At 52.1% G+C, this 20,358-nt stretch overlaps 1 protein-coding gene across 2 annotated transcripts in view; it reads right to left on the reverse strand.

Annotated features, from left to right (window-relative positions):
* ALOX5 (arachidonate 5-lipoxygenase) overlaps positions 1 to 20,358 on the reverse strand; it is a 357,857-nt gene that overhangs the window by 130,328 nt on the left and 207,171 nt on the right. For both annotated transcript variants that reach the window (XM_075348962.1, XM_075348961.1), the window contains exon 3: positions 4,658 to 4,739. In XM_075348962.1, the coding sequence (XP_075205077.1) occupies positions 4,658 to 4,739 (82 nt within the window). The remainder of the gene's footprint in view (positions 1 to 4,657; positions 4,740 to 20,358) is intronic.

A 20,358-nucleotide genomic window follows, 5' to 3' on the forward strand; every position in this document is an offset into this window, starting at 1 on the left:
TCGGCTAGCGTAGGCAATCACCTTCTCCTTTCTATCCTGGACCTGAGACAGGACTGCTCCTAGTCCCACGTTACTGGCGTCGGTGTAGAGGATGAACGGGCGGCCATAATCAGGGTACGCCAGGACCTCTTCTCCGGTCAAAGCCGCCTTCAGCTGGCAGAAGGATTCTTCATGCTTTTCCTCCCACACCAGTGGAGCTCCAATGGGTCTACCACCTTTGGTCTGTCCCACGAGGAGATCTTGCATGGGGGCAGCCATCTTCGTGTATCCCTTGATAAAGCGCCGGTAGTACCCCACCAGGCCCAGGAACTGCCTTACTTCCCTCACCGTGGTTGGCCTCGGCCAGCTCTGGATGGCAGTAATCTTCTCACGGTCAGGGGCAACACCATCTGCACTCACCACGTGCCCCAGGTACTGCACTATGGGTTTCAGCAGGTGACACTTAGAGGGCTTCAATTTCATCCCATACTTGGCAAGGGACGCGAACACCTCGGCCAGGTGCTCCAGATGGGCTTCGTACGTCTGGGAATAAACAATCACATCATCCAAGTACAACAGGACGGTCTCGAAGTTTAGATGTCCCAGACAGCACTCCATCAGCCGTTGGAAGGTTCCTGGGGCGTTGCACAGCCCGAACGGCATACTATTGAATTCGCAGAGCCCCATCGGGGTGGTGAAGGCGGTTTTCTCCCGATCTTCTGGTGCCACAGCCACCTGCCAGTACCCGCTGGTGAGATCAAGGGTAGAGAAGTAGTTTGCAGTTCTTAGTGCGGTCAAAGACTCTTCGATACGAGGCAGTGGGTAGGCATCTTTATGGGTTATCTGATTGATCTTCCGGTAGTCCACACACATCCGCATGGTACCATCCTTCTTCTTAACCAGTACCAACGGAGCGGCCCAGGGACTACAGCTGTCCCGAATAACCCCTGCCTCCTTTATATTCCTCAACATATCTTTGGCACACTGGTAGTGTGCAGGGGGAATAGGTCTGTACCTCTCTTTGATAGGGGGGTGTTCACCGGTGGGGATGTGGTGTTGGACCCCTTTGATCTGCCCAAAGTCTAGTGGATGTTTACTGAAAACCTGTTCATACTCCTGCACCACCCTGTGTACCCCTGCCCGGTGATGCGTAGGGGTGTCATCAGTGCCTACATGTAGCTGTTGGTGCCACTCCTTGGCCTCCCCTTTGGGCGGGGGAGTGCTAGTGGTAGGTGGGAGTACTGAGGGACTGGCCTCATGGATAGTGTGAGGGTCTAGGGTGAGCAGCTTGGCAATGGTGGCATACCGGGGAAGCCTGACTTCCTCCTCTCCACAGTTCAACACCCTCACAGGCACTCTCCCTTTCTTCACATCCACCACCCCTCGGGCAGCCATTACAGTGGGCCAGTGCTCAGAGGGTATGGGCTCCATCATGGCCGGGTAATCACGTCCCTGAGGCCCTACAGCTGCCCTACACCAAATCATCATCTCACTCCTAGGGGGCACAGTCAAAGGAGCTACATCCATTACTCTCACTCCACCAATCTCCCCTCCTGTTGAGCTTACATGCTGGCGGTACATCAAGGCTCGGATCTCACGCTGCACAGCTCTCTGCCGGCTCCTTGCCGCAGTGGCGGCCAGCTGTTGCAATAGGGCCAACACATCAGTCATACAGTGCTCCATCACATTGGTTCCTAGCACTATCTTCGGGTTATGATCACTGGGTTCATTCATGCTCACAATCATACCCTGATGTTGTAGTTCTGCTTGCCCCACTGTCATGGCCACTTGTTTATACCCCACTTGGGTCAGTGGGAGTCCATTGGCAGCAATTAGTGTTATACTATTATCTGGGGGTGCCAGTTCGTCTGCTCCCCAATACCGCTGGTACAACGTGTAGGGTATGGTGGTTACCTGTGATCCAGTGTCCAGGAGAGCCATCACCGGTATGCCGTCCACAGCCACGGGGATGATGGGTCGGGCCCCGATATATCGGTCTCGCCAGTCTGGGGGGCCACGATGTTCTACTCCTGAGGATTGGCCCGGGGCCCCAGGGGTTGCTCGTTTAACGGGCACTGTCGGTAGTAGTGACCAGGCTTACGGCACTTGTAGCAGATTGGGGGTCTGCTCCGCGGGATATTAGGGCTTCTCCGTTGCATCCATGGGACGTCTTCGGGGCTGTCAGCAAGCTGAATTTGTGCGGGAGGCTGGGATCGGGTCAGAGGTTGAAGCGCAGCAAGGATCTTGGCGAGGTCCCCGTCCATGCGACGGACCCGAGCTGCCAGCTCCTCCACTGTGTTGCTTGGGGCTGCAGGTATTGAAGGGGTCGGTGGAGTGGGAGCCACCACAACGGGGGCCGTCTCGATGGGCCACGGGGCTGGCTCCAGGACTTCAGAAGCTGGGGGCTGTAATGCCTTAATAGCCCGTTCCTTTAACACAGCAAAGTCCACATCGGGGTGTTCTAGGGCCCACAGCCGGAGTTGTTTGCGATCCTCAGGGGACTTCATTCCCTGCACAAATTGCTCCACTAACATCTTATTGCTATCCGCCTCATTGATGGGGTTCACCCGCTTTAGCGTGCGGAGGGCGGTTTGCAGACGTAAAGCATAGTCCCGAATGCTATCCACAGTCCGTTGCCGGCACTGATAAAACTGCATCCTCAGCTCAGCTTCAGTCCGGGTCTCAAAGGCAGTCTGTAGCTTCTCAAAGATGGCGGCTACAGAGAGTCAGTCCCCCTCGGCCCAGGTCTCCGCCTCCTGCTCCGCCGCGCCGGTTAACTGGCCTAGCACTACCGCCGCACGTTGCTTATTGGTCAGGGGGTACAATTCTAGCAACGGGTTAAGCTTTTTCCGGAAGACCTGTAAAGCGTCAGGTTTCCCGTCATATTGCGGTAGCCAGGTAGCTCCGGGCGCATAGGGCAAGGAGAACGGCATCACCTGAGCGAGTGCGGGGGCCACGGCACCTCCTGCGAGCGCAACCGGGGCCTGGGCAGGCCCATTCCCATCCGCGGGTGCCGCTGCGGCTGCAACCGCCGCTCCTCCAGCGGCTCCGTCGGGCGCAGACATCTTGTTTCCGTCCCCCTTAGCTCTTTCCGGCCCCTCCTCACTCGGGGCGGGGTCTTGGCCTTCGCGCCTCTGCTACTCGAGAAGACGCTCGAGCGGGAACTTTTCGCGCCAAAGATGGCGGCTTTTGAAATTTTTCAGCCGGATACCTCCGGCGGTCACAAGGCGCACCTCTACCAGACGGCAGAGCGGTAGGATCCTGTTCGTGACGCCAAGTTGTCGCGGGCGGGGAGGAGGGTGTCAGCACACCGCGCTCACCCCTTCTGCTCGGGTCCGGCGGCTGCCGCTGCTCAGTGGTGGCTCGAGCTGTGGGCCGGATCCCGGGGGTTTCTCGAGCGGCGCTCCTCGCCCGTGAGTGAAAGGGGGGATTTGGGGTGTTGAGATAATGTCCGTGACGCCACCCACGGTTGTGGTGATTTGTAGCACCACCGCTGCTCAATATGGGGCTCCCGGGGATGGTGATGCTGAGCAGCCAGGTGTTGTGTTGCCCCTCCGTGGGTAGGGGTTGGTGATCCCGGGGCCCGGTGATGGAGCGCAGGGTGCAGGGCCTGGTGGGCGCAGGGACACGGGGGCAGCGCTGTGCCTTGCGGCACTGTGGTACTCACTCAGCCTGAGACAGTGACACAGTTCTTGGTAAACAAACGGCCGGTTGGTCGCGATGGGTTCCCACCGGTAACCCGCTCCCTGGCTTCAAGCTGGGCCGGAGGAGCTCTACCCTTTGCCCGCAGGCGCTGGCCCTCAGAAACTGGTGCCCTGGCGGTGGCGGTGTCTCTGTTGTACAGGTTGGGCTGTTGCCTTCAATCGGGACTTGGTTGTTGGGGGATCTACGTCCCCTTCACTGACGGATTTGGCAAATTTGGCGACTCCTAGCCTTGCCGGGGTCCGAGAGGCCCCTGCCCTGGTGCTGACTGTCCTTTGGTACGCTGCTCCAGACCGCCGGGTCACTACCCGTCCACGGCCCTTCCAGGAACTTCCAAACGGTCACCCCTTCAGACAATCACCACTGTTGCTGACCTTGCTGACTCCGTCCTGCACACAGCTGGACTCACTTTAAGCTTTCCTTCTGCTTCTCTTACTCCTCCTTTACCACCTCCACTTCACTTCACTACTTTCACTTCCTTAGCTCATCTTAGCTGTTTACTCTTCTCCCTCCCTAGCTGGACTCCCTACTCAAGCTCTTCCCTGAGCTGAACTCCTGGTTTTTCCCGCCTCCAGAGCTGTGTCCTACTCGGTGGGCGGAGCCAACCGCCTGGCCCACCCCCCCTGGTGTGAACCCCAGCCTCTGGAGGAAGGCAACAAGGATTTTGTTTAGCTTTGGTGTTCCTAACTGGGATGTAGGGTGTGATGGTGCATGACCTGTGACCCCTGGCTTGCCCAGGGCGTCACACTGTAATGGAGAAGCATAAGAAATAACTTCTCTCTCAGACAAATAATGAGCGCATTATGCTGAATTATTGGATGCAAAGGACCCACATGAATTTCCAGGATATGGGCCTTCTGTCTGTGTTCGCCCCTGCTGTCACTGCTTCGGAGCATTGCGATTAAGACATGCCCTGGACTTCATAGGCTTATTGGCCAAAACGAGGTATTAGGAGGAAATGTCACCTTTAGCTTACCTGTACTGTTTTTGTCTGTCTTCCAACTCTTTTCTTCTGTGTTGCTTGTGAATTTGTGTTACATCTTGTGTAACCAGTTTTGCTGTTTAATATAGGAAGATAAAATGTTCTTGTTAAGGATACTTATAGTACGTATAGTAGTAGGTGCTAGGGATAAAGATTGAGTTTGATCAAATTATACCCTGTAAACAACACACACAGCATTCAAAAAATGGGATTAATTTGCAGTAGTGACAAGTACAAAGAGAAGACAGCGTAAAGTAAATGACAGGTTCCCTTTAAAGGGAACCAATCACCAGGATTTTCGTATATAACCTAAAGCCAGTGCTATACTGGCACTATTAGGCAGATTCTCTACATACCATTAGTGGTCAGCTAGGATGTATAGGTTTTGAAATCCAAGAAAGTAAAGTTTATAAAATCGGCAGCTGCTTGAGTGACAGCAGCTGGGGATCAGATAATATCTGGGGGAAATAGTGATATTTATCCCCTCCCTGTTAGAATTAGCATAACTATTATACAATTGATTTAACTTTTCACTACCAGGACCTGTGTGAGGCCATTCCCATGAGGACTTACAATAGAAAAATGAGAACTCCAGGTAGAGTATAATATGACCAATTTACAATTAACCTCAACCCCTATTAAAAATATACGTTTTATTAATAATTGGTTAAAATTCCAAGGACACACAAACACAAAAATACCAGAAGCAGGTAACCCCTATATGGGAGTCGGTAAAGTATATATATATCTCGTGGAAGGGGGGGGACAAACCCTAGTAACCCTCAGGGGACTAGATGTCCCTACCTGTCAACTGAGGGTATGACACCTTGAGTTTCCGGGCGCCCCTGTTCCACGACGGCTTTCCCTCTTTCTCCTTACCCTAAAACCAGGGACAGTGCTCAAATGAAGGTAAATAGGGGGAAGTAAGATTGCCGCTCCCAAAATTTAAGTGGGGTTTGGTACACCAATATGTATTCAAGGCCTGATTACTGGCAATATGATATACAACCATAGGAAGTGATATTTAAGAAAACAAAAAACCTGCAAACATTAGCCCATGTAATAATGCCTTATACCAAAAACATTCCAAAAGGGAGCTATCATGGTCCCTCCACAATCAGACCAAGACCATATGTTTTGCAGAGTTTACAGTACCACACATGAATGGTGCCTTACTGGGATACAATCAGTCCCAAGTAAATATAAAAGACACTAAAGGGAATATAAGGATAGTTTTACTTCCCTGAAAAAAGCAGGTCCTCATCCCTGCCTTGCCTCTACGCGTTTCTCCTTTCCCATTAAAGGTTCCTCAGGAGGCTTGGGGAGACAGCGGCAGATCCTGTATGGTGGTAGTCCATGGCTATAGGATAGGGGTTGAGGTTAATTGTAAATTGGTCATACCCATGAGACCTGAAAGGGTGGGGCCTCAATCAACAAAGCTGGATACCAGGTCACATGGGTATGACGTCTCAGGTATAGGTAGTGAAAAGTTAAATCAATTGTATAATACTATGCTAATGGAGCCGACTAGCCATGGGAACTAACGCCCAGGGAACTAGTCCCCTCTCATATTAGCATACGATAGAAGATCTTTAGAAATACTTTTTCTAAAGATCTCTTTATCTGTGGTAGTGTATACAGGGACTGTTAGGCAGGGATTAGCAATATGCACCCAGAACTGCTCGTGGTTCTGGGTGCATATTGGACCTTACAGGTTCCCTTTAAAAGGCAGAAGCCTTTTAATTATTCAGGAGCATTTTACAAGTGGCATATACTTCACCACAAATCTTACTCTGGTCAGATGTAAGGCATACCTTCGCTCTTCATGAATGTCATGCCACGCCCCGTTGCGCTCCCGTCCCTTAGCTCCGCCCATATTGGTGGAACAACAAAATGTTGCGACTTTTCAAAGCATTTTCTGGCATAATCGAGTTGATGAAGCAGGCCAAAATTTGGATTTGCTAGCTTCACTGAGTTTTACTAGTAAATTATACTTTACATGAATCTAAACTACTTCAAAGTTTCTAATTGCCCTGAAGACATGTATGGTACTCTTAGGACTGTATCCAAACTCTTTTAAGCTCTTTAAAACAAACACAGCCCTGGCAATATAAATGTTATTTCAGCATATATGTAGGTAAATAGATGGTGCCCAGTGATAAAGAAACCACCCTGTTTAATAACGTACTGCGCTGTCAAACACTTTAAAAAGTTCCAAAGTAATCCTTTTTGGGTAAAGATGCCTGCTTTGCCAGTGTAACATATCATGGCTTTTAAACAACCAGTGTGCCAAAATGTATGCCTTTTTGGGAAGTAGTAACAGGATTGCTATTTGGAAAGTGAAGAAGCAATGGCTAGACTTCGTTAAGCTATCAAAAATAAACACTTTTGCAGAGTAGCAACAGGTTTGATTAACTAGACTAACTAGAATCTGATGGGCCACAATGCAAAATATGGACCTGGGCTCCTACCTGCATCTTAGTCAGATGTATGGGCCTTTGTTTCATTGTAAATCCTATAAAGACATGTGTTGCTCCCCTCATAATGTAATACTGTCCCCTATCCTGTACTAATGTCACTCATTCTGAGCTCCTTCCTGGTATCATGTTCCTCATTCTGGGCCCTTTCAGTAAAGCGGGCTTTACACGCTATGATATCGTTAATGAATTATCGTCGGGGTCACGGTGTTTGTGACGCACATCCGGCTTCATTAACGAGATCGCAGTGTGTGACAATTATGAGCGACCTTAAACGATCGCAAAAGCGGTCAAAATCATTTGCCGCGGAGAGGTCGTCCTGAAAAAAAAAATCATTTTCTGCTTAATAGCGATGTTCCTTGTTCCTGCAGCACCACACATCGTTGTGTGTGACACCGCAGGAGCGACGAACATCTCCTTACCTGTCTCCACCGGCAATGCGGAAGGAAGGAGGTAGGCGGGATGTTACGTCCCGCTCATCTCCGCCCCTCCGCTTCTATTGGACGTCTGCCGTGTGACGTCGCTGTGATGCTGCACGAACCGCGCCCTTAGAAAGGAGGCGGTTCGCCGGCCAGAGCGACGTCGCAGAGCTGGTATGTGTGTGTGACGCTGTTGCAGCGATAATGTTCGCTACGGCAGCGATCACCACATATTGGCCGTATGACGGGGCGGGTACTATCGCGCTCGACATCACCAGCAAATGCTAGCGATGTCGCAGCATGTAAAGCCCGCTTAATAATATCCAATATCATGTGCTTAATATCATGTGCTTGTTAACATAAGAATGAGACCCTTCCAGTAATGTCCTCCATCCTGTGCCACTGCATGGTAAAATGTCCCCCATTGTGGCCTCCTTACAGTAATAATGTCCCCATCATGGGCCCTTGCAGCAATAATAACCAACTTCTTGTGCTCCTTCCCGTAAAAATGTTCTCTATCCTGAGCCCCATCCAGCAATATTGTCCAATATCTTTGGCCCCTTCCTGGTATAATGCTCCCAATCTTGGGTCCCTTCCAATAATAATGTTCCCCATCCTGGTGAAATGTCCCCATCCGGGCCCCTTCCAGTAATTTATGTCCCACATTCTTGGCCCTTCCTGACATAGTGTCCCCCATCTTGGGCCTTTTCCAGTAATAATGTCCCAATTCCTGGTATAATGTCCACTATTCTGGTCCGTTCCTGGTATAAAGTCCCTCATCCTGGTCCCCTTCCAGTAATGTTCCCCATACTGGTATAATATCCCATCCTGGGCACTTCCATTAATAATGTCCAACATATTGGGCCCCTTCTTCGAATAATGTACCCTCATCCTGGCCCCTTCCAGTAATAATGTTACCCATTGTGGTGTAATGTCCCCATCCTGGCCCCTTCCAGTAATTAATGTCCCCCATCCTTAATCCTTCCTGGTATAATGTCCCTCATCCTGAGCCCCTATCAGTAATAATTTGCAACAACATCCTGGACCCTTCCAGTAATTAATGTCCCCCATCCTTAGTCTTTCCTGGTATAATGTCCCTCATCCTGGGTCCCTTCCTGTAATGTACCTCATTCTGGTATAATGTCCTATTCTGGTCCCTTCCAGTAATAATGTCTAACATTTTAGGCCCCTTCCTAGTATAATGTCCCCCATCCTGGGTCTCTTCCAGTAATAATGTTCCCCATTCTGTTATACAATCCTCCATTCTTGGCTCCTTCTAGGTATAATGTTCCCCCTCCTGTAATAATGTTCCCCGTTCTGCCGCTCTTCTTTAACACATTAAAAAAAACAATACAAAACGATTCTTCTCATCTTCCTCTGCTGCCACAACCGGTGTCATCCTCTTCTGTAGCTAGGGCAGAGGCTTGCAGCTGACTCTCATGCCTGCTGAGATCTACGCATGACATCACTGCTATACACAGTCTGCGACTGGCACACCAATGTCAGCTTCTGGCCTCTGATTAGCTGGCTATGTGTATTGCAGAGATGGAATAAAAAAAGGACAGTTTCACTCTGAAATGCTAAAGGATGCAAACATTGAATGTAAGAATATAGATATGCATTACTGCTTAAGGAAATCTAGATAAAATTGAGATATTTAGCATGAAGTGATGGTCCAGGGGCACCTCTGGCTGTGTAGTCGTGGCACTGGTGCTAAGGCAGACCCCTGGTTCCACCACTTCTTTAACTTCAGAGACTGACTTGAATGTGCAGTATGGGACGTCTCTTTCACCGGCCGATGCACAAAGAGTCTTCAGGCAAAAGTTGAAATGCATAAAAACTGACATTTATTCAAGCACAAAATAACACTCCGGTCAGCAGATTCCGGCAATATTAGTGGAGCTGGGGACAACCTGTCCAAACGCGCCCTCTGGTGGGGATATGCCCTAGATACTCCTCTTCTCTGGGCTCCCACTCTCCGGTCAAGCACACACTGGACCCACACCAGCGGAATAGACCCTGAGGTTGCGTCCACCTCCTTTACTCCGGTGTCCCTTGATGTTCCGCTCACACACTCACACTTGCCGCTGCAGATGTTCACTGCCTGCTGTCCCGGATCCTTCTCCCTGCACACACACAGCCCTTCCCTAGATATCCGGCCGACTCCTCCTCCCCGGTGGCAACAGCCGTCCCACCCGGCCACTAGGGGGTGCCCTAATACACAAAATCACATACAATAATAAAATTCAACATTTTTAATAATAACAATGCCGGGTAACTATGCTGAACTAGTAGGGGGTAGGCCCACCCACTACATGCCTCCCCTCTTAAAATCCGAGCCTCCCGGCAAGGCTCTTAACTATAAACACATTAATACATAAAAACCTTTTAGGTCAGTCCACACCAACAGCGGCACCAGTTCAGCGGCGCTCCCGGTCTTTAGGGGCGCTTAGTGACGCAGCAGCGCTCCCGGTCTCTTAGGTAGCGCCCGGAGGCTCAACAGCGCTCCCGGTCTTACGATGGCGCCCGGAGGCTCAACAGCGCTCCCGGTCTTAGATGGGCGCCCGGAGGCTCAACAGCGCTCCCGGTCTTAGTTGGCGGGCAACGGACCCGTAAAACTTCTAAAAGAACTTCTGCCGGTTAAACAGCACCGGACTTAAACAACAGATGAGCAGTAGGCACTTACTCTGGGGGCCAGGCCCGCTTCCATTCCTCCGCTTGAGCCTGGATGTAGGCCCCCAGAGATTGTCCCGGCTGGCGGCGGATTCTTCTGAAGGACACAGGGGCGAAAGGCGGCTCCACGGGCGCAGCTGCTGCAGCTCCTCGCGGGGGTGATGGCGTCTCTGCCCGAGATGGCGGTGGCGCGGGTGGCGTCGCGTCCAGCATGATGACCGGCTTGTTGGTAACGTTTTGTGTTACCGCTACCACAGATGGAATCTTCTCCGGGTCAATGGTCGGTTCAGACGCTGCTTCCGGAACAGCAGCCATGATACGCCGGTGGTGAGAGGGCTCGGACGGGACCGGTCTGGCATGGCTCCGGCGCCGCTCTTGTTGCTCCTCCCACTCGAGCTCCTCTTGCCACTGTTCCGCTTCCCGGTCGGTTGGCATGCGGTTAACGGCCACTGCAAACAGGCCGCGACTTCCCGCGTCCGGCAGAAACTGGACCTTCTCGCCCGGCCAAAGGGTGTGGAGGCGCCTGGGCAACCCCTCCACGTCCAGGTGGACTCTATTATAGAAATAGTCGTCCCCGGTGCTGATCTCGCGGATGAAGCCGTACCCCTCTTTCTGGTTGAATTTTACAACCACGCCGGTAGTAAACTGCAGGGCCAGCTCCTCTCCGCCCGGACCGGACAGCATCTTCCGGACAAGGTTTTCGGCCAGAAGACGTTCCTGAACAGGGTCGGGCTTCGGGGACGGAGCTCTGGGGTGCGGCTCAGCGGGCGGGACGACTACCGGGTCCCAGACGAAGCCACGGTGATCCTTCTCCAGACGCTCGGCAAAGTCTTCAGCCGACTCCGACAAGGGAGCATATGGTGGAGCGGCGGCGTCAAGCTGTGAGGTCTCCCACGGGAAGGCTGTAACTCCCGGACGGCTTCCTGATGGAGTAGCATAAGTCGCCCTCACTTCAGTGATAGTGTTCCCGGTCTGTGCGTCCCAGGTGGTCTTCCAAGACACCTTATCCGGGCGTGTAGAACCTCCCGGTCCGATGGGAAGATCCACCAAGGCCGCCTCACTAGCAGGAGCGAACCTGGGTCGGCCCCGGCCTAAGCTGATCAGAGCCATGGTGGTAGCTAATTCCTCTGGTTGTCCAAGTGCTGCCATCTCTAAACGCTGGGTTGTAGCAAGCGGCAGAGTCATAACGCAGACTGAGGAAAAAGGAGGCGGGCCTCTGTTTCCCGCTCTTAAACAGAATCCTCCCCCAGCCTCACGTTTTCTCTTGACTCCTCCGCGGCGGTACTTCTTTCTTTTCCGAACACCGCCCACTTTGTATGTTTTCCTCAATGCCCTGGAGCTGGCGCCTCCCCTCTTTGGGCGGAGTACTCTGTGCCTCTTCCTCGGCACCGGCCAGCCCCAGGCTCTTCTTTCGGCGGCAATTTTTCGCGCCTTTTCTTCATCTTGGGCCCGGTCCAACGCTACGGGCCCCGTGTTCTCTTCCCACCAGGGAACTGGGAATTTTCTTCCATCATCAGGATCCTGTGCTTCAGGCACTACCTGATCTTCAGCCTCTTGGGTCCCTGGCAGGGGACTCGCATCCTGCCGACTACGCCACATGAAGTGATGGTCCAGGGGCACCTCTGGCTGTGTAGTCGTGGCACTGGTGCTAAGGCAGACCCCTGGTTCCACCACTTCTTTAACTTCAGAGACTGACTTGAATGTGCAGTATGGGACGTCTCTTTCACCGGCCGATGCACAAAGAGTCTTCAGGCAAAAGTTGAAATGCATAAAAACTGACATTTATTCAAGCACAAAATAACACTCCGGTCAGCAGATTCCGGCAATATTAGTGGAGCTGGGGACAACCTGTCCAAACGCGCCCTCTGGTGGGGATATGCCCTAGATACTCCTCTTCTCTGGGCTCCCACTCTCCGGTCAAGCACACACTGGACCCACACCAGCGGAATAGACCCTGAGGTTGCGTCCACCTCCTTTACTCCGGTGTCCCTTGATGTTCCGCTCACACACTCACACTTGCCGCTGCAGATGTTCACTGCCTGCTGTCCCGGATCCTTCTCCCTGCACACACACAACCCTTCCCTAGATATCCGGCCGACTCCTCCTCCCCGGTGGCAACAGCCGTCCCACCCGGCCACTAGGGGGTGCCCTAATACACAAAATCACATACAATAATAAAATTCAACATTTTTAATAATAACAATGCCGGGTAACTATGCTGAACTAGTAGGGGGTAGGCCCACCCACTACAAGCATACAAAAATGGCCATTTCAATGTCTGCCCAGTAGCCACGCCAAGGCATATCTCATTACTGGGAACCTACACTAAACTGAAGCCTCTCTGTGGGTTACAAACCTCCATGTGTATGGGCATGTAGGAACCTGCTACTGAAGAATAAAATCACCTGTGGCTAATGGCGGAGGGGTGCCAGTCAGAGGGCATGACTCCATAATCTAGACAAAAAGACTGATGGCACTCCCAAAATTTTGGGAGTGCTGTCAGTTTTTTATCTGTTGCAGAGATGGGACCCAACAGGTCTCTGTGCCACAATAAATTTCAGATGAATTTACGTCCTCAGACGCACGTTCAGCAGAAATAGGCTGCATGTGCCCAATCGTGGTCACTCCATCTGCAACTGCAATCAATATGCCCCTGGGTTTGATGTTTATTTGAAAAGAGAATATGCAATTGGGGAAGGACTATAGCCCTTTCAAGATGACCAATGAAGAAGCAATGGGAAGCAACAGTCCAGGGCCAGACAATATGCTCTATGAAAAAGCAATGGTTTATTATTATTTCAGCCATGGCCCTTTGACAAAATATTTTTTTTTGGGCAGCAGTAAAAGCTTAGTTCAATTTTTCTTGACCACACCAAAAAGGAATATTTTGGGCATAGTGTGGGTTGCAAAGCAGTAATAGCTTATTTTAGCTGGCCTGTGCAAATTTATATATATATATATATATATATATACTAGAAGGTTGCCTGATTCTAACGTATCGGGTAGTCTAGAATGTGTATGTAGGGTAGCAGATTGAATAATAAAATAATCACCAAGTCTTGAATAATGATGGTTCATTTCTTGCTCATTGGTCTCCCGCTGTGCAGCACGCATCGGCGTATTTGACAGTGAGAGACCAACGATCTGAATGGGCAGGGAGCCGGCGTACACTGCTAACCATGTTACACAATTGAGTAACTATGCAAAGCGCTTTGCTTAGTTACCCGATGTGTACCATGGTTACCAGCGTACGCCGGCTCAAGCACACATATGCCGGGAGCCAGGGGTAAGGTGGTAACCATGGTACACATTGGGTAACTAACAAAAGTGCTTTCCATAGTTACAGGATTGTGTACCATTTGTTACCAGCCTATGTCGGTAAGCTGATAACCATGGTACACATTGGGTAACTATGCATAGCGACAGTGCTGGTTTATTTTTTGCTTGTTGGTCTCCTGCTGTGCAGCATGCATCGGCGTGTTTGACAGTGGGAGACCAATGATCTGAATGGGCAGGGAGCCGGGGTAAGCTAGTAACCATGGTACACATCGGGTAACTATGCAAAGTGGTTTTCATAGTTACCCAATGTGTACACTGGTTAACAGCGTACGCCGGCTCCGGCACACGTGTGCCGAGAGTCGGGGTAAGCTAGTAACCATGTTACACATTGGGTAACTAAGCAAAGCGGTTTCTATAGTTACCCGATATGTACCATGGTTACCAGCGTACGACGGCTCAGGCACACGTGTGCCGGGAGCCGGGGTAAGCTAGTGGTTTCACACATCCGGCTTTTCTTGACTTTGTCGGATGCTGCGCGCTCCTGTAGGCTGGTTTCAGACGTCTGTGTTTTAGGTACGTGTGACATGCGTTTTGTAACACGGATGTCACACGTACCCATGTTATTCTATGATGTGCTTCACATGTCCATGTTTGCACACGGACCGTGTGACTTTTCATGACCCCGCACGCACACACGCAGGTATCTTCGGCAGCATGGATCTCACACGGATGGCACACTGATGTGATCCGTGCGACATCAGTGTAAAACATACCAGAGAAAATATGGGTCTTTTTAATAAAAATATTCTCTATATTTACTTCTCTCCAGCGATGCTGTCTCCGGCTCTGCTGCCTCCCGCTCCTTATCGCCGCTCATTATACTCACTGAATATTCAGTGCCCTGAGGAGCTGGAAGCAGGAACAGCGCTGGGGACTTCACTGCCGGGGACCACATCGCTGGGTGAGTGTACAGCAGAGTATGTGTGTGTGTGTGTGTGTACATGCATGTGCGCTATGTATGTATGCGCACGGTGTATCCATGTGTCTGCTGTGTGTGTGTGTGTGTATACATGCATGTGCGCTATGTGTGTATGCGCTTGGTGTATCTATGTGTGTCTGCTATGTGTGTATATGTGCTCAGTGTGTGTGTGTGTGTATACATGCATGTGCGCTGTGTGTATGCGCTCGGTGTATCCATGTGTGTCTGCTGTGTGTGTATACATGCATGTGCGCTATGTGTGTATGCGCTCGGTGTATCTATGTGTGTCTGCTATGTGTGTATATGTGCTCAGTGTGTGTGTGTATACATGCAGGTGCGCTGTGTGTATGCGCTTGGTGTATCCATGTGTGTCTGCTGTGTGTGTGTGTGCATATACATGCATGTGCGCTGTGTGTATGCGCCCAGTGTATCCATGTGTGTCTGCTGTGTGTGTGTGTGTATATACATGCATGTGCGCTGTGTGTATGCGCCCAGTGTATCCATGTGTGTCTGCTATGTGTGTATATGTGCTCAGTGGGTGTGTGTATATACATGCATGTGCGCTGTGTGTATGTGCCCAGTGTATCCATGTGTGTCTGCTATGTGTGTATATGTGCTCAGTGTGTGTGTATACATGCATGTGTGCTATGTGTGTTTGCGTCGGTGTATCCATGTGTGTCTGCTATGTGTGTGTGGGTGTGTATATATATACATGCATGTGTGGTATGTGTGACACGGACGTCTGAAGGCAGCTGTACACTGTATAGGACAGTGCCTGCGCCGCAACTTCCTGGTCACATGACAACACGTGATCGGAGGTTGTCACGCGGCAACTGTAGTGTACACAGTGCACGGGAGCGCGCCGGATGCGACAAAGTGGAGAAAAGGTCAGCGACAGTGCTGACGTGTGCCGGGGTCGGGGTAAGCTAGTAACCATCTTACACATCGGTAACTAAGGAAAGCAGTTTCTATAGTTACCCGATGTGTACTATGGATACCAGCCTACGCCGGCTCCGGCACACGTGTGTCAGGAGGCGGGGTAAGCTAGTGGCTTTTCTCCACTTTGTCTTGCGGTGTGGGCTTCGGGTGCTGCAGCAGTCACCTGGGTGTCAGGCGTCTCCGTGTGGGTTCGGGGAATGCGTGCGGGGGGACGGGGCCAGGGCGAGCATCCAATGCGTGAGGGGGCGGGGCCTGGCCAAGCGTCCAATGCGTGCAGGGGGCCGGAGCGAGCGGCCAATCCATGGGAGGGCGGGCCCAGGGCGAGCCGAGCGGCCAATCCGTGTGGGGGGCGGGGCCATGCCGAGCCCAGCGGCCAATCCGCTGGTTGTCACCGTAAGGACACAATTTTGGAGCAAGACAGACAGACAGACAGAATAAGGCAATTATATATATACTAGAAGGTGGCCCGATTCTACGCATCGGGTATTCTAGAATTTACGTATTGTGTAGTTCATGTATGATTTTTGTTATATATATATATATATATATTGTGAGGTAGCGTGGTCGGCTGCGCAGCAGAAGACACGGGATCCAAGCATTAAGGTTCACAGCACACGGTTTAATGTCCAAACAAAAGTCCACAACAATATACATGTGCCTCTCCAGCAGAGAACTCAGGGAGTTCTGTTCACTCCCTCACACCCGGCACACCTGCCCTTGTTCCTGTCTCCATTTAACCCTTCCTTCAGCCTGTAGGGAAACAGAAAGTAAATCCACTCTAGGGTTAATGCTATCATGGAGTGAGCACAACCGGGGCGAGACATACCGGCCGTCATAGATAACCCCGGTCACAGTCTCACACACCCCCCCCTCAGTTCAAGCGAGCGGGGTTGAACTCCTGCCATCAAACACGGGCCGCGGGACAAGGCATCGGCGTTGCCCTGCAACCTACCGGCCCGGTGTTCAACCGTAAACCGGAAGTTCTGCAGAGAAAGGAACCACCGGGTAACCCGGGCATTCCGTTCCTTGGCGGACCTCATCCAGACCAGTGGAGAGTGATCCGTCACCAAGCGAAACTGCCGTCCCAGCAGGTAATAGCGTAGGGACTCCAAGGCCCACTTGATCGCCAGGCACTCCTTCTCCACTACGCTATAATTCCGCTCGGGAGGGGTGAGCTTCCTACTTAAGAAGGTGACGGGGTGTTCCTCCCCCTGAACCACCTGAGACAGCACTGCCCCCAGGCCGACCTCCGAGGCGTCAGTCTGTACTATGAACTCCTTCCGGAAATCAGGGTGTACAAGTACGGGCTGTCCGCACAGAACCCCCTTCAGGGCCCGGAAGGAGTCCTCGGCCTGCGGAGTCCAGCGCACCATGACGGACTTCTTGCCTTTGAGAAGGTCCGTCAAGGGGGCTGATAGTCCCACAAAATCTCTTACAAACCTCCTGTAGTACCCCACGATACCCAGGAAGGCCCTAACCTGCTTTGTGGTCAGGGGTCTAGGCCACTTCTGGATCGCCTCAACCTTGTTAATTTGGGGCTTTATCACTCCTTGGCCTATCACGTAGCCCAAGTAGCGGGCTTCCGTGAGTCCCAACGCACATTTCTTGGGATTGGCTGTCAATCCGGCTGTTCAAAGCGCGTCCACCACCGCTTGTACCTGTTCCAAGTGGGTCTGCCAATCGGAGCTGTAAATAATGATGTCATCAAGGTACGCTGATGCATACGCCTGGTGGGGTTCCAGCACTAAGTCCATCAACCTCTGGAACGTGGCCGGAGCGCCATGTAACCCAAAAGGCAAGACAACATAGTGGAAGAGACCCTCCGGCGTAACAAAAGCGGTTTTCTCCTTGGCGGACTCCGTCAGTGGCACCTGCCAGTACCCCTTGGTCAGGTCGAGCGTGGTAAAATATCGCGCCTGTCCCAGCCTATCAATCAGCTCATCCACCCGGGGCATGGGGTAGAGATCGAACTTGGATATTTCGTTCAATCTCCTAAAGTCATTGCAGAACCTTAAGGAGCCATCGGGTTTTGGTATTAGGACAATCGGACTAGCCCATTCACTCCGCGATTTTTCGATGACCCCCAGGCGTAACATTGTCTTTACTTCCTCCGATATGGCTTGTTGTCGAGCCTCCGGTACCCGGTATGACTTCAGGCGTACCTTCAGGTGGGGCTCGGTGACAATATCATGTCGTATCAGACTGGTCCTACCGGGCAGCTCGGAGAAGACATCGGGGTTCTGCTGAACCAACCGTCTGGCCTCTCTCCTCTGAGTCTTGGTGAGGGCTTCTCCAATCCTTACTTCCGGTTCGTCCTCTCCGGAGGTCGCTGGAGCCGGAGGTGAACGACCCGAAGAGGAGGGAGATGGGGAAAAAACAGCCATCAGGCTTTCCCGTTCCTGCCAAGGTTTTAATAGGTTGACATGGTATATTTGTTCAGGTTTCCGTCTACCGGGCTGCAATACTTTATAGTTAACCACCCCGACTCTTTCCTTTATCTCGTAGGGGCCTTGCCACTGAGCCAGGAATTTACTCTCCGCCGTGGGGATTAATACCAACACCCGATCCCCGGGTTTAAAGGTCCGCACGGTGGCTTGTCTATTGTAGCGACCGCTTTGCGCGGCCTGAGCCTCCTGTAAATGCTCCTTCACAATTGGCATGACCACGCTTATGCGGTTCTGCATACCCAAAATGTGTTCAATCACACTTTTATGGGGGGTGGGCTCTTGCTCCCATGTTTCCTTTGCCAGGTCCAACAATCCCCGGGGATGTCGCCCGTATAACAACTCAAAAGGCGAAAACCCCGTGGATGCCTGTGGCACCTCACGGATGGCAAACATCAAATAGGGAAGCATCATATCCCAGTCTTTCCCGTCTTTTGAAATCACCCTTTTGAGCATGGTTTTCAGGGTTTTATTGAAACGTTACACTAAACCGTCCGTTTGAGGATGATACACAGACGTACGCAACTGCTTGATCTGGAGTAGCCGGCATAGCTCTTTGGTCACTTTAGACATGAATGGGGTCCCCTGATCCGTAAGGATCTCCTTGGGCAACCCCACCCGGCAGAACACAGCAAACAACTCCCGAGCTATAAGCTTTGCTGCAGTATGTCTGAGAGGTATCGCCTCGGGATACCGGGTGGCATAGTCAACGATCACTAAGATGTGTTGGTGCCCTCGAGCGGACTTTACGAGGGGCCCCACCAGATCCATCCCTATCCGTTCAAAAGGGACTTCTATAATGGGTAACGGTACCAACGGACTGCGAAAATGGGTCAGGGGTGCGGTAAGCTGACACTCCGGGCAGGTTTCGCAGAACCGTTTTACCTCCCCAAAAACCCCGGGCCAATAGAACCTTTGCAATATTCGCTCCTGCGTTTTCTTGACCCCTAGGTGGCCACTCATCAGGTGTTTATGAGCCAAGTCGAGGACCCGCCGGCGATATGGCTGGGGCACCACCAACTGTTCTACCCCCACGCCCCGTATTTCATCTACCCGGTAGAGTAAATCTTGCTTAAGAGCGAAATGGGGGTACCTTACCTGGGCACCGGGCAGCTGTGCCACCCCGTCAACTACTGTCACCCGACTCCGGGCATGTATTAACGTAGGGTCCTGGAGTTGGGCTGTCCCAAACGTATCCGGGGACGCCTCCAACTCCGGGATGGGCTCGACCATTTCAGCCTCTCCTGCCAATACCTCTAGGGGTGACCTATCGGGTTCACACTCTGTCCCTATCATGGTGACCCCTACGGCAGGCGTCCCGGATTCAGGATTGTAGGGCTCAGGTCCCGGACTGACCAATATCTGAGGGGACTTAGGGGGTCCCCTCCATAAAGTCCAAAAATAGGGCAGATCCCTTCCTAGGATCACATCATAAGGAAGAGTGTTAAGACGTCCCACCTCATGTTGCACCTGACCGCAAGGTGCTGTGATGGTGACAATCCCCGTGGGATAGTCTCGGCGGTCCCCATGTATGCAAACCACCCCCACGGTACGTCCTGTGGCCTTTACTTTAGCCCTTAGGGTTGATCGTACAAGGGTCACTAAGCTCCCGGAATCCAACAATCCTGTAACCGGACATCCATTCACCTGTATTTGGCACAAGTGGGGCTCCGTCTTTGGGGAGACCAGGTCAGCGGTACACACCACCTGAGCATACATTGAACCCCGCCAGGTAACCCCACAATCCATGGGCTCCGTGGTGAGTGGACACTGGGCTTCCATATGTCCCACCCGCTGGCACCACCAACATCTAATGGGGACGGAAACCCCCTTGACGGGTTGTCGTTTGGGGTACAGAACCTTCCAGACCTCAGGAATGGCGGGTGTGGCCTCTGACAGGATGGTAGGGGACTCCTGCACCGTTGTCAGCGGTGGGTCCTTGGCCCTACGCTTGGAGGGGCCGGACCGACGGGCGGTACGCAAAGTCTCAGTGTCCCGTATCAAGTCCTGCGTAGCCACATGCCGCTCTACCAGGGACACTAATTGGTCCAGGGTACTCGGGTCACCCTGTCCTACCCACCGTTGAACGGTGACGGGTAAAGTGCGCACAAAACGATCCACTACTACCCTTTCCACCATTTGCGCCGGGCTCAGAGTGTCAGGCTGCAACCACTTTTTTACAAGATGCAATAAGTCATAGGCCTGGGAGCGTACGGGTTTGGCTTCCTCATAGAACCACTGATTAACCCGCTGAGCCCGTACATAGGTATTCACCCCCAACCGAGCCAGTATTTCGGCTTTCAGGGTCACATAGTCAATGGCGTCCTCGGTACCGAGGTCCAGGTACGCTTTTTGGGGTTCCCCCGTCAGATAGGGCGACAATACCTCAGCCCACTGGGGGGTCGGCAGCTTTTCCCGCTCGGACACCCGCTCAAACACCGCCAGGAACGCTTCCACATCATCCCCCGGGGTCATCTTTTGCAAC

The sequence above is a fragment of the Anomaloglossus baeobatrachus genome, chromosome 5 (genome assembly GCF_048569485.1).
Source record: "Anomaloglossus baeobatrachus isolate aAnoBae1 chromosome 5, aAnoBae1.hap1, whole genome shotgun sequence".
Taxonomy (NCBI): domain Eukaryota; kingdom Metazoa; phylum Chordata; class Amphibia; order Anura; family Aromobatidae; genus Anomaloglossus; species Anomaloglossus baeobatrachus.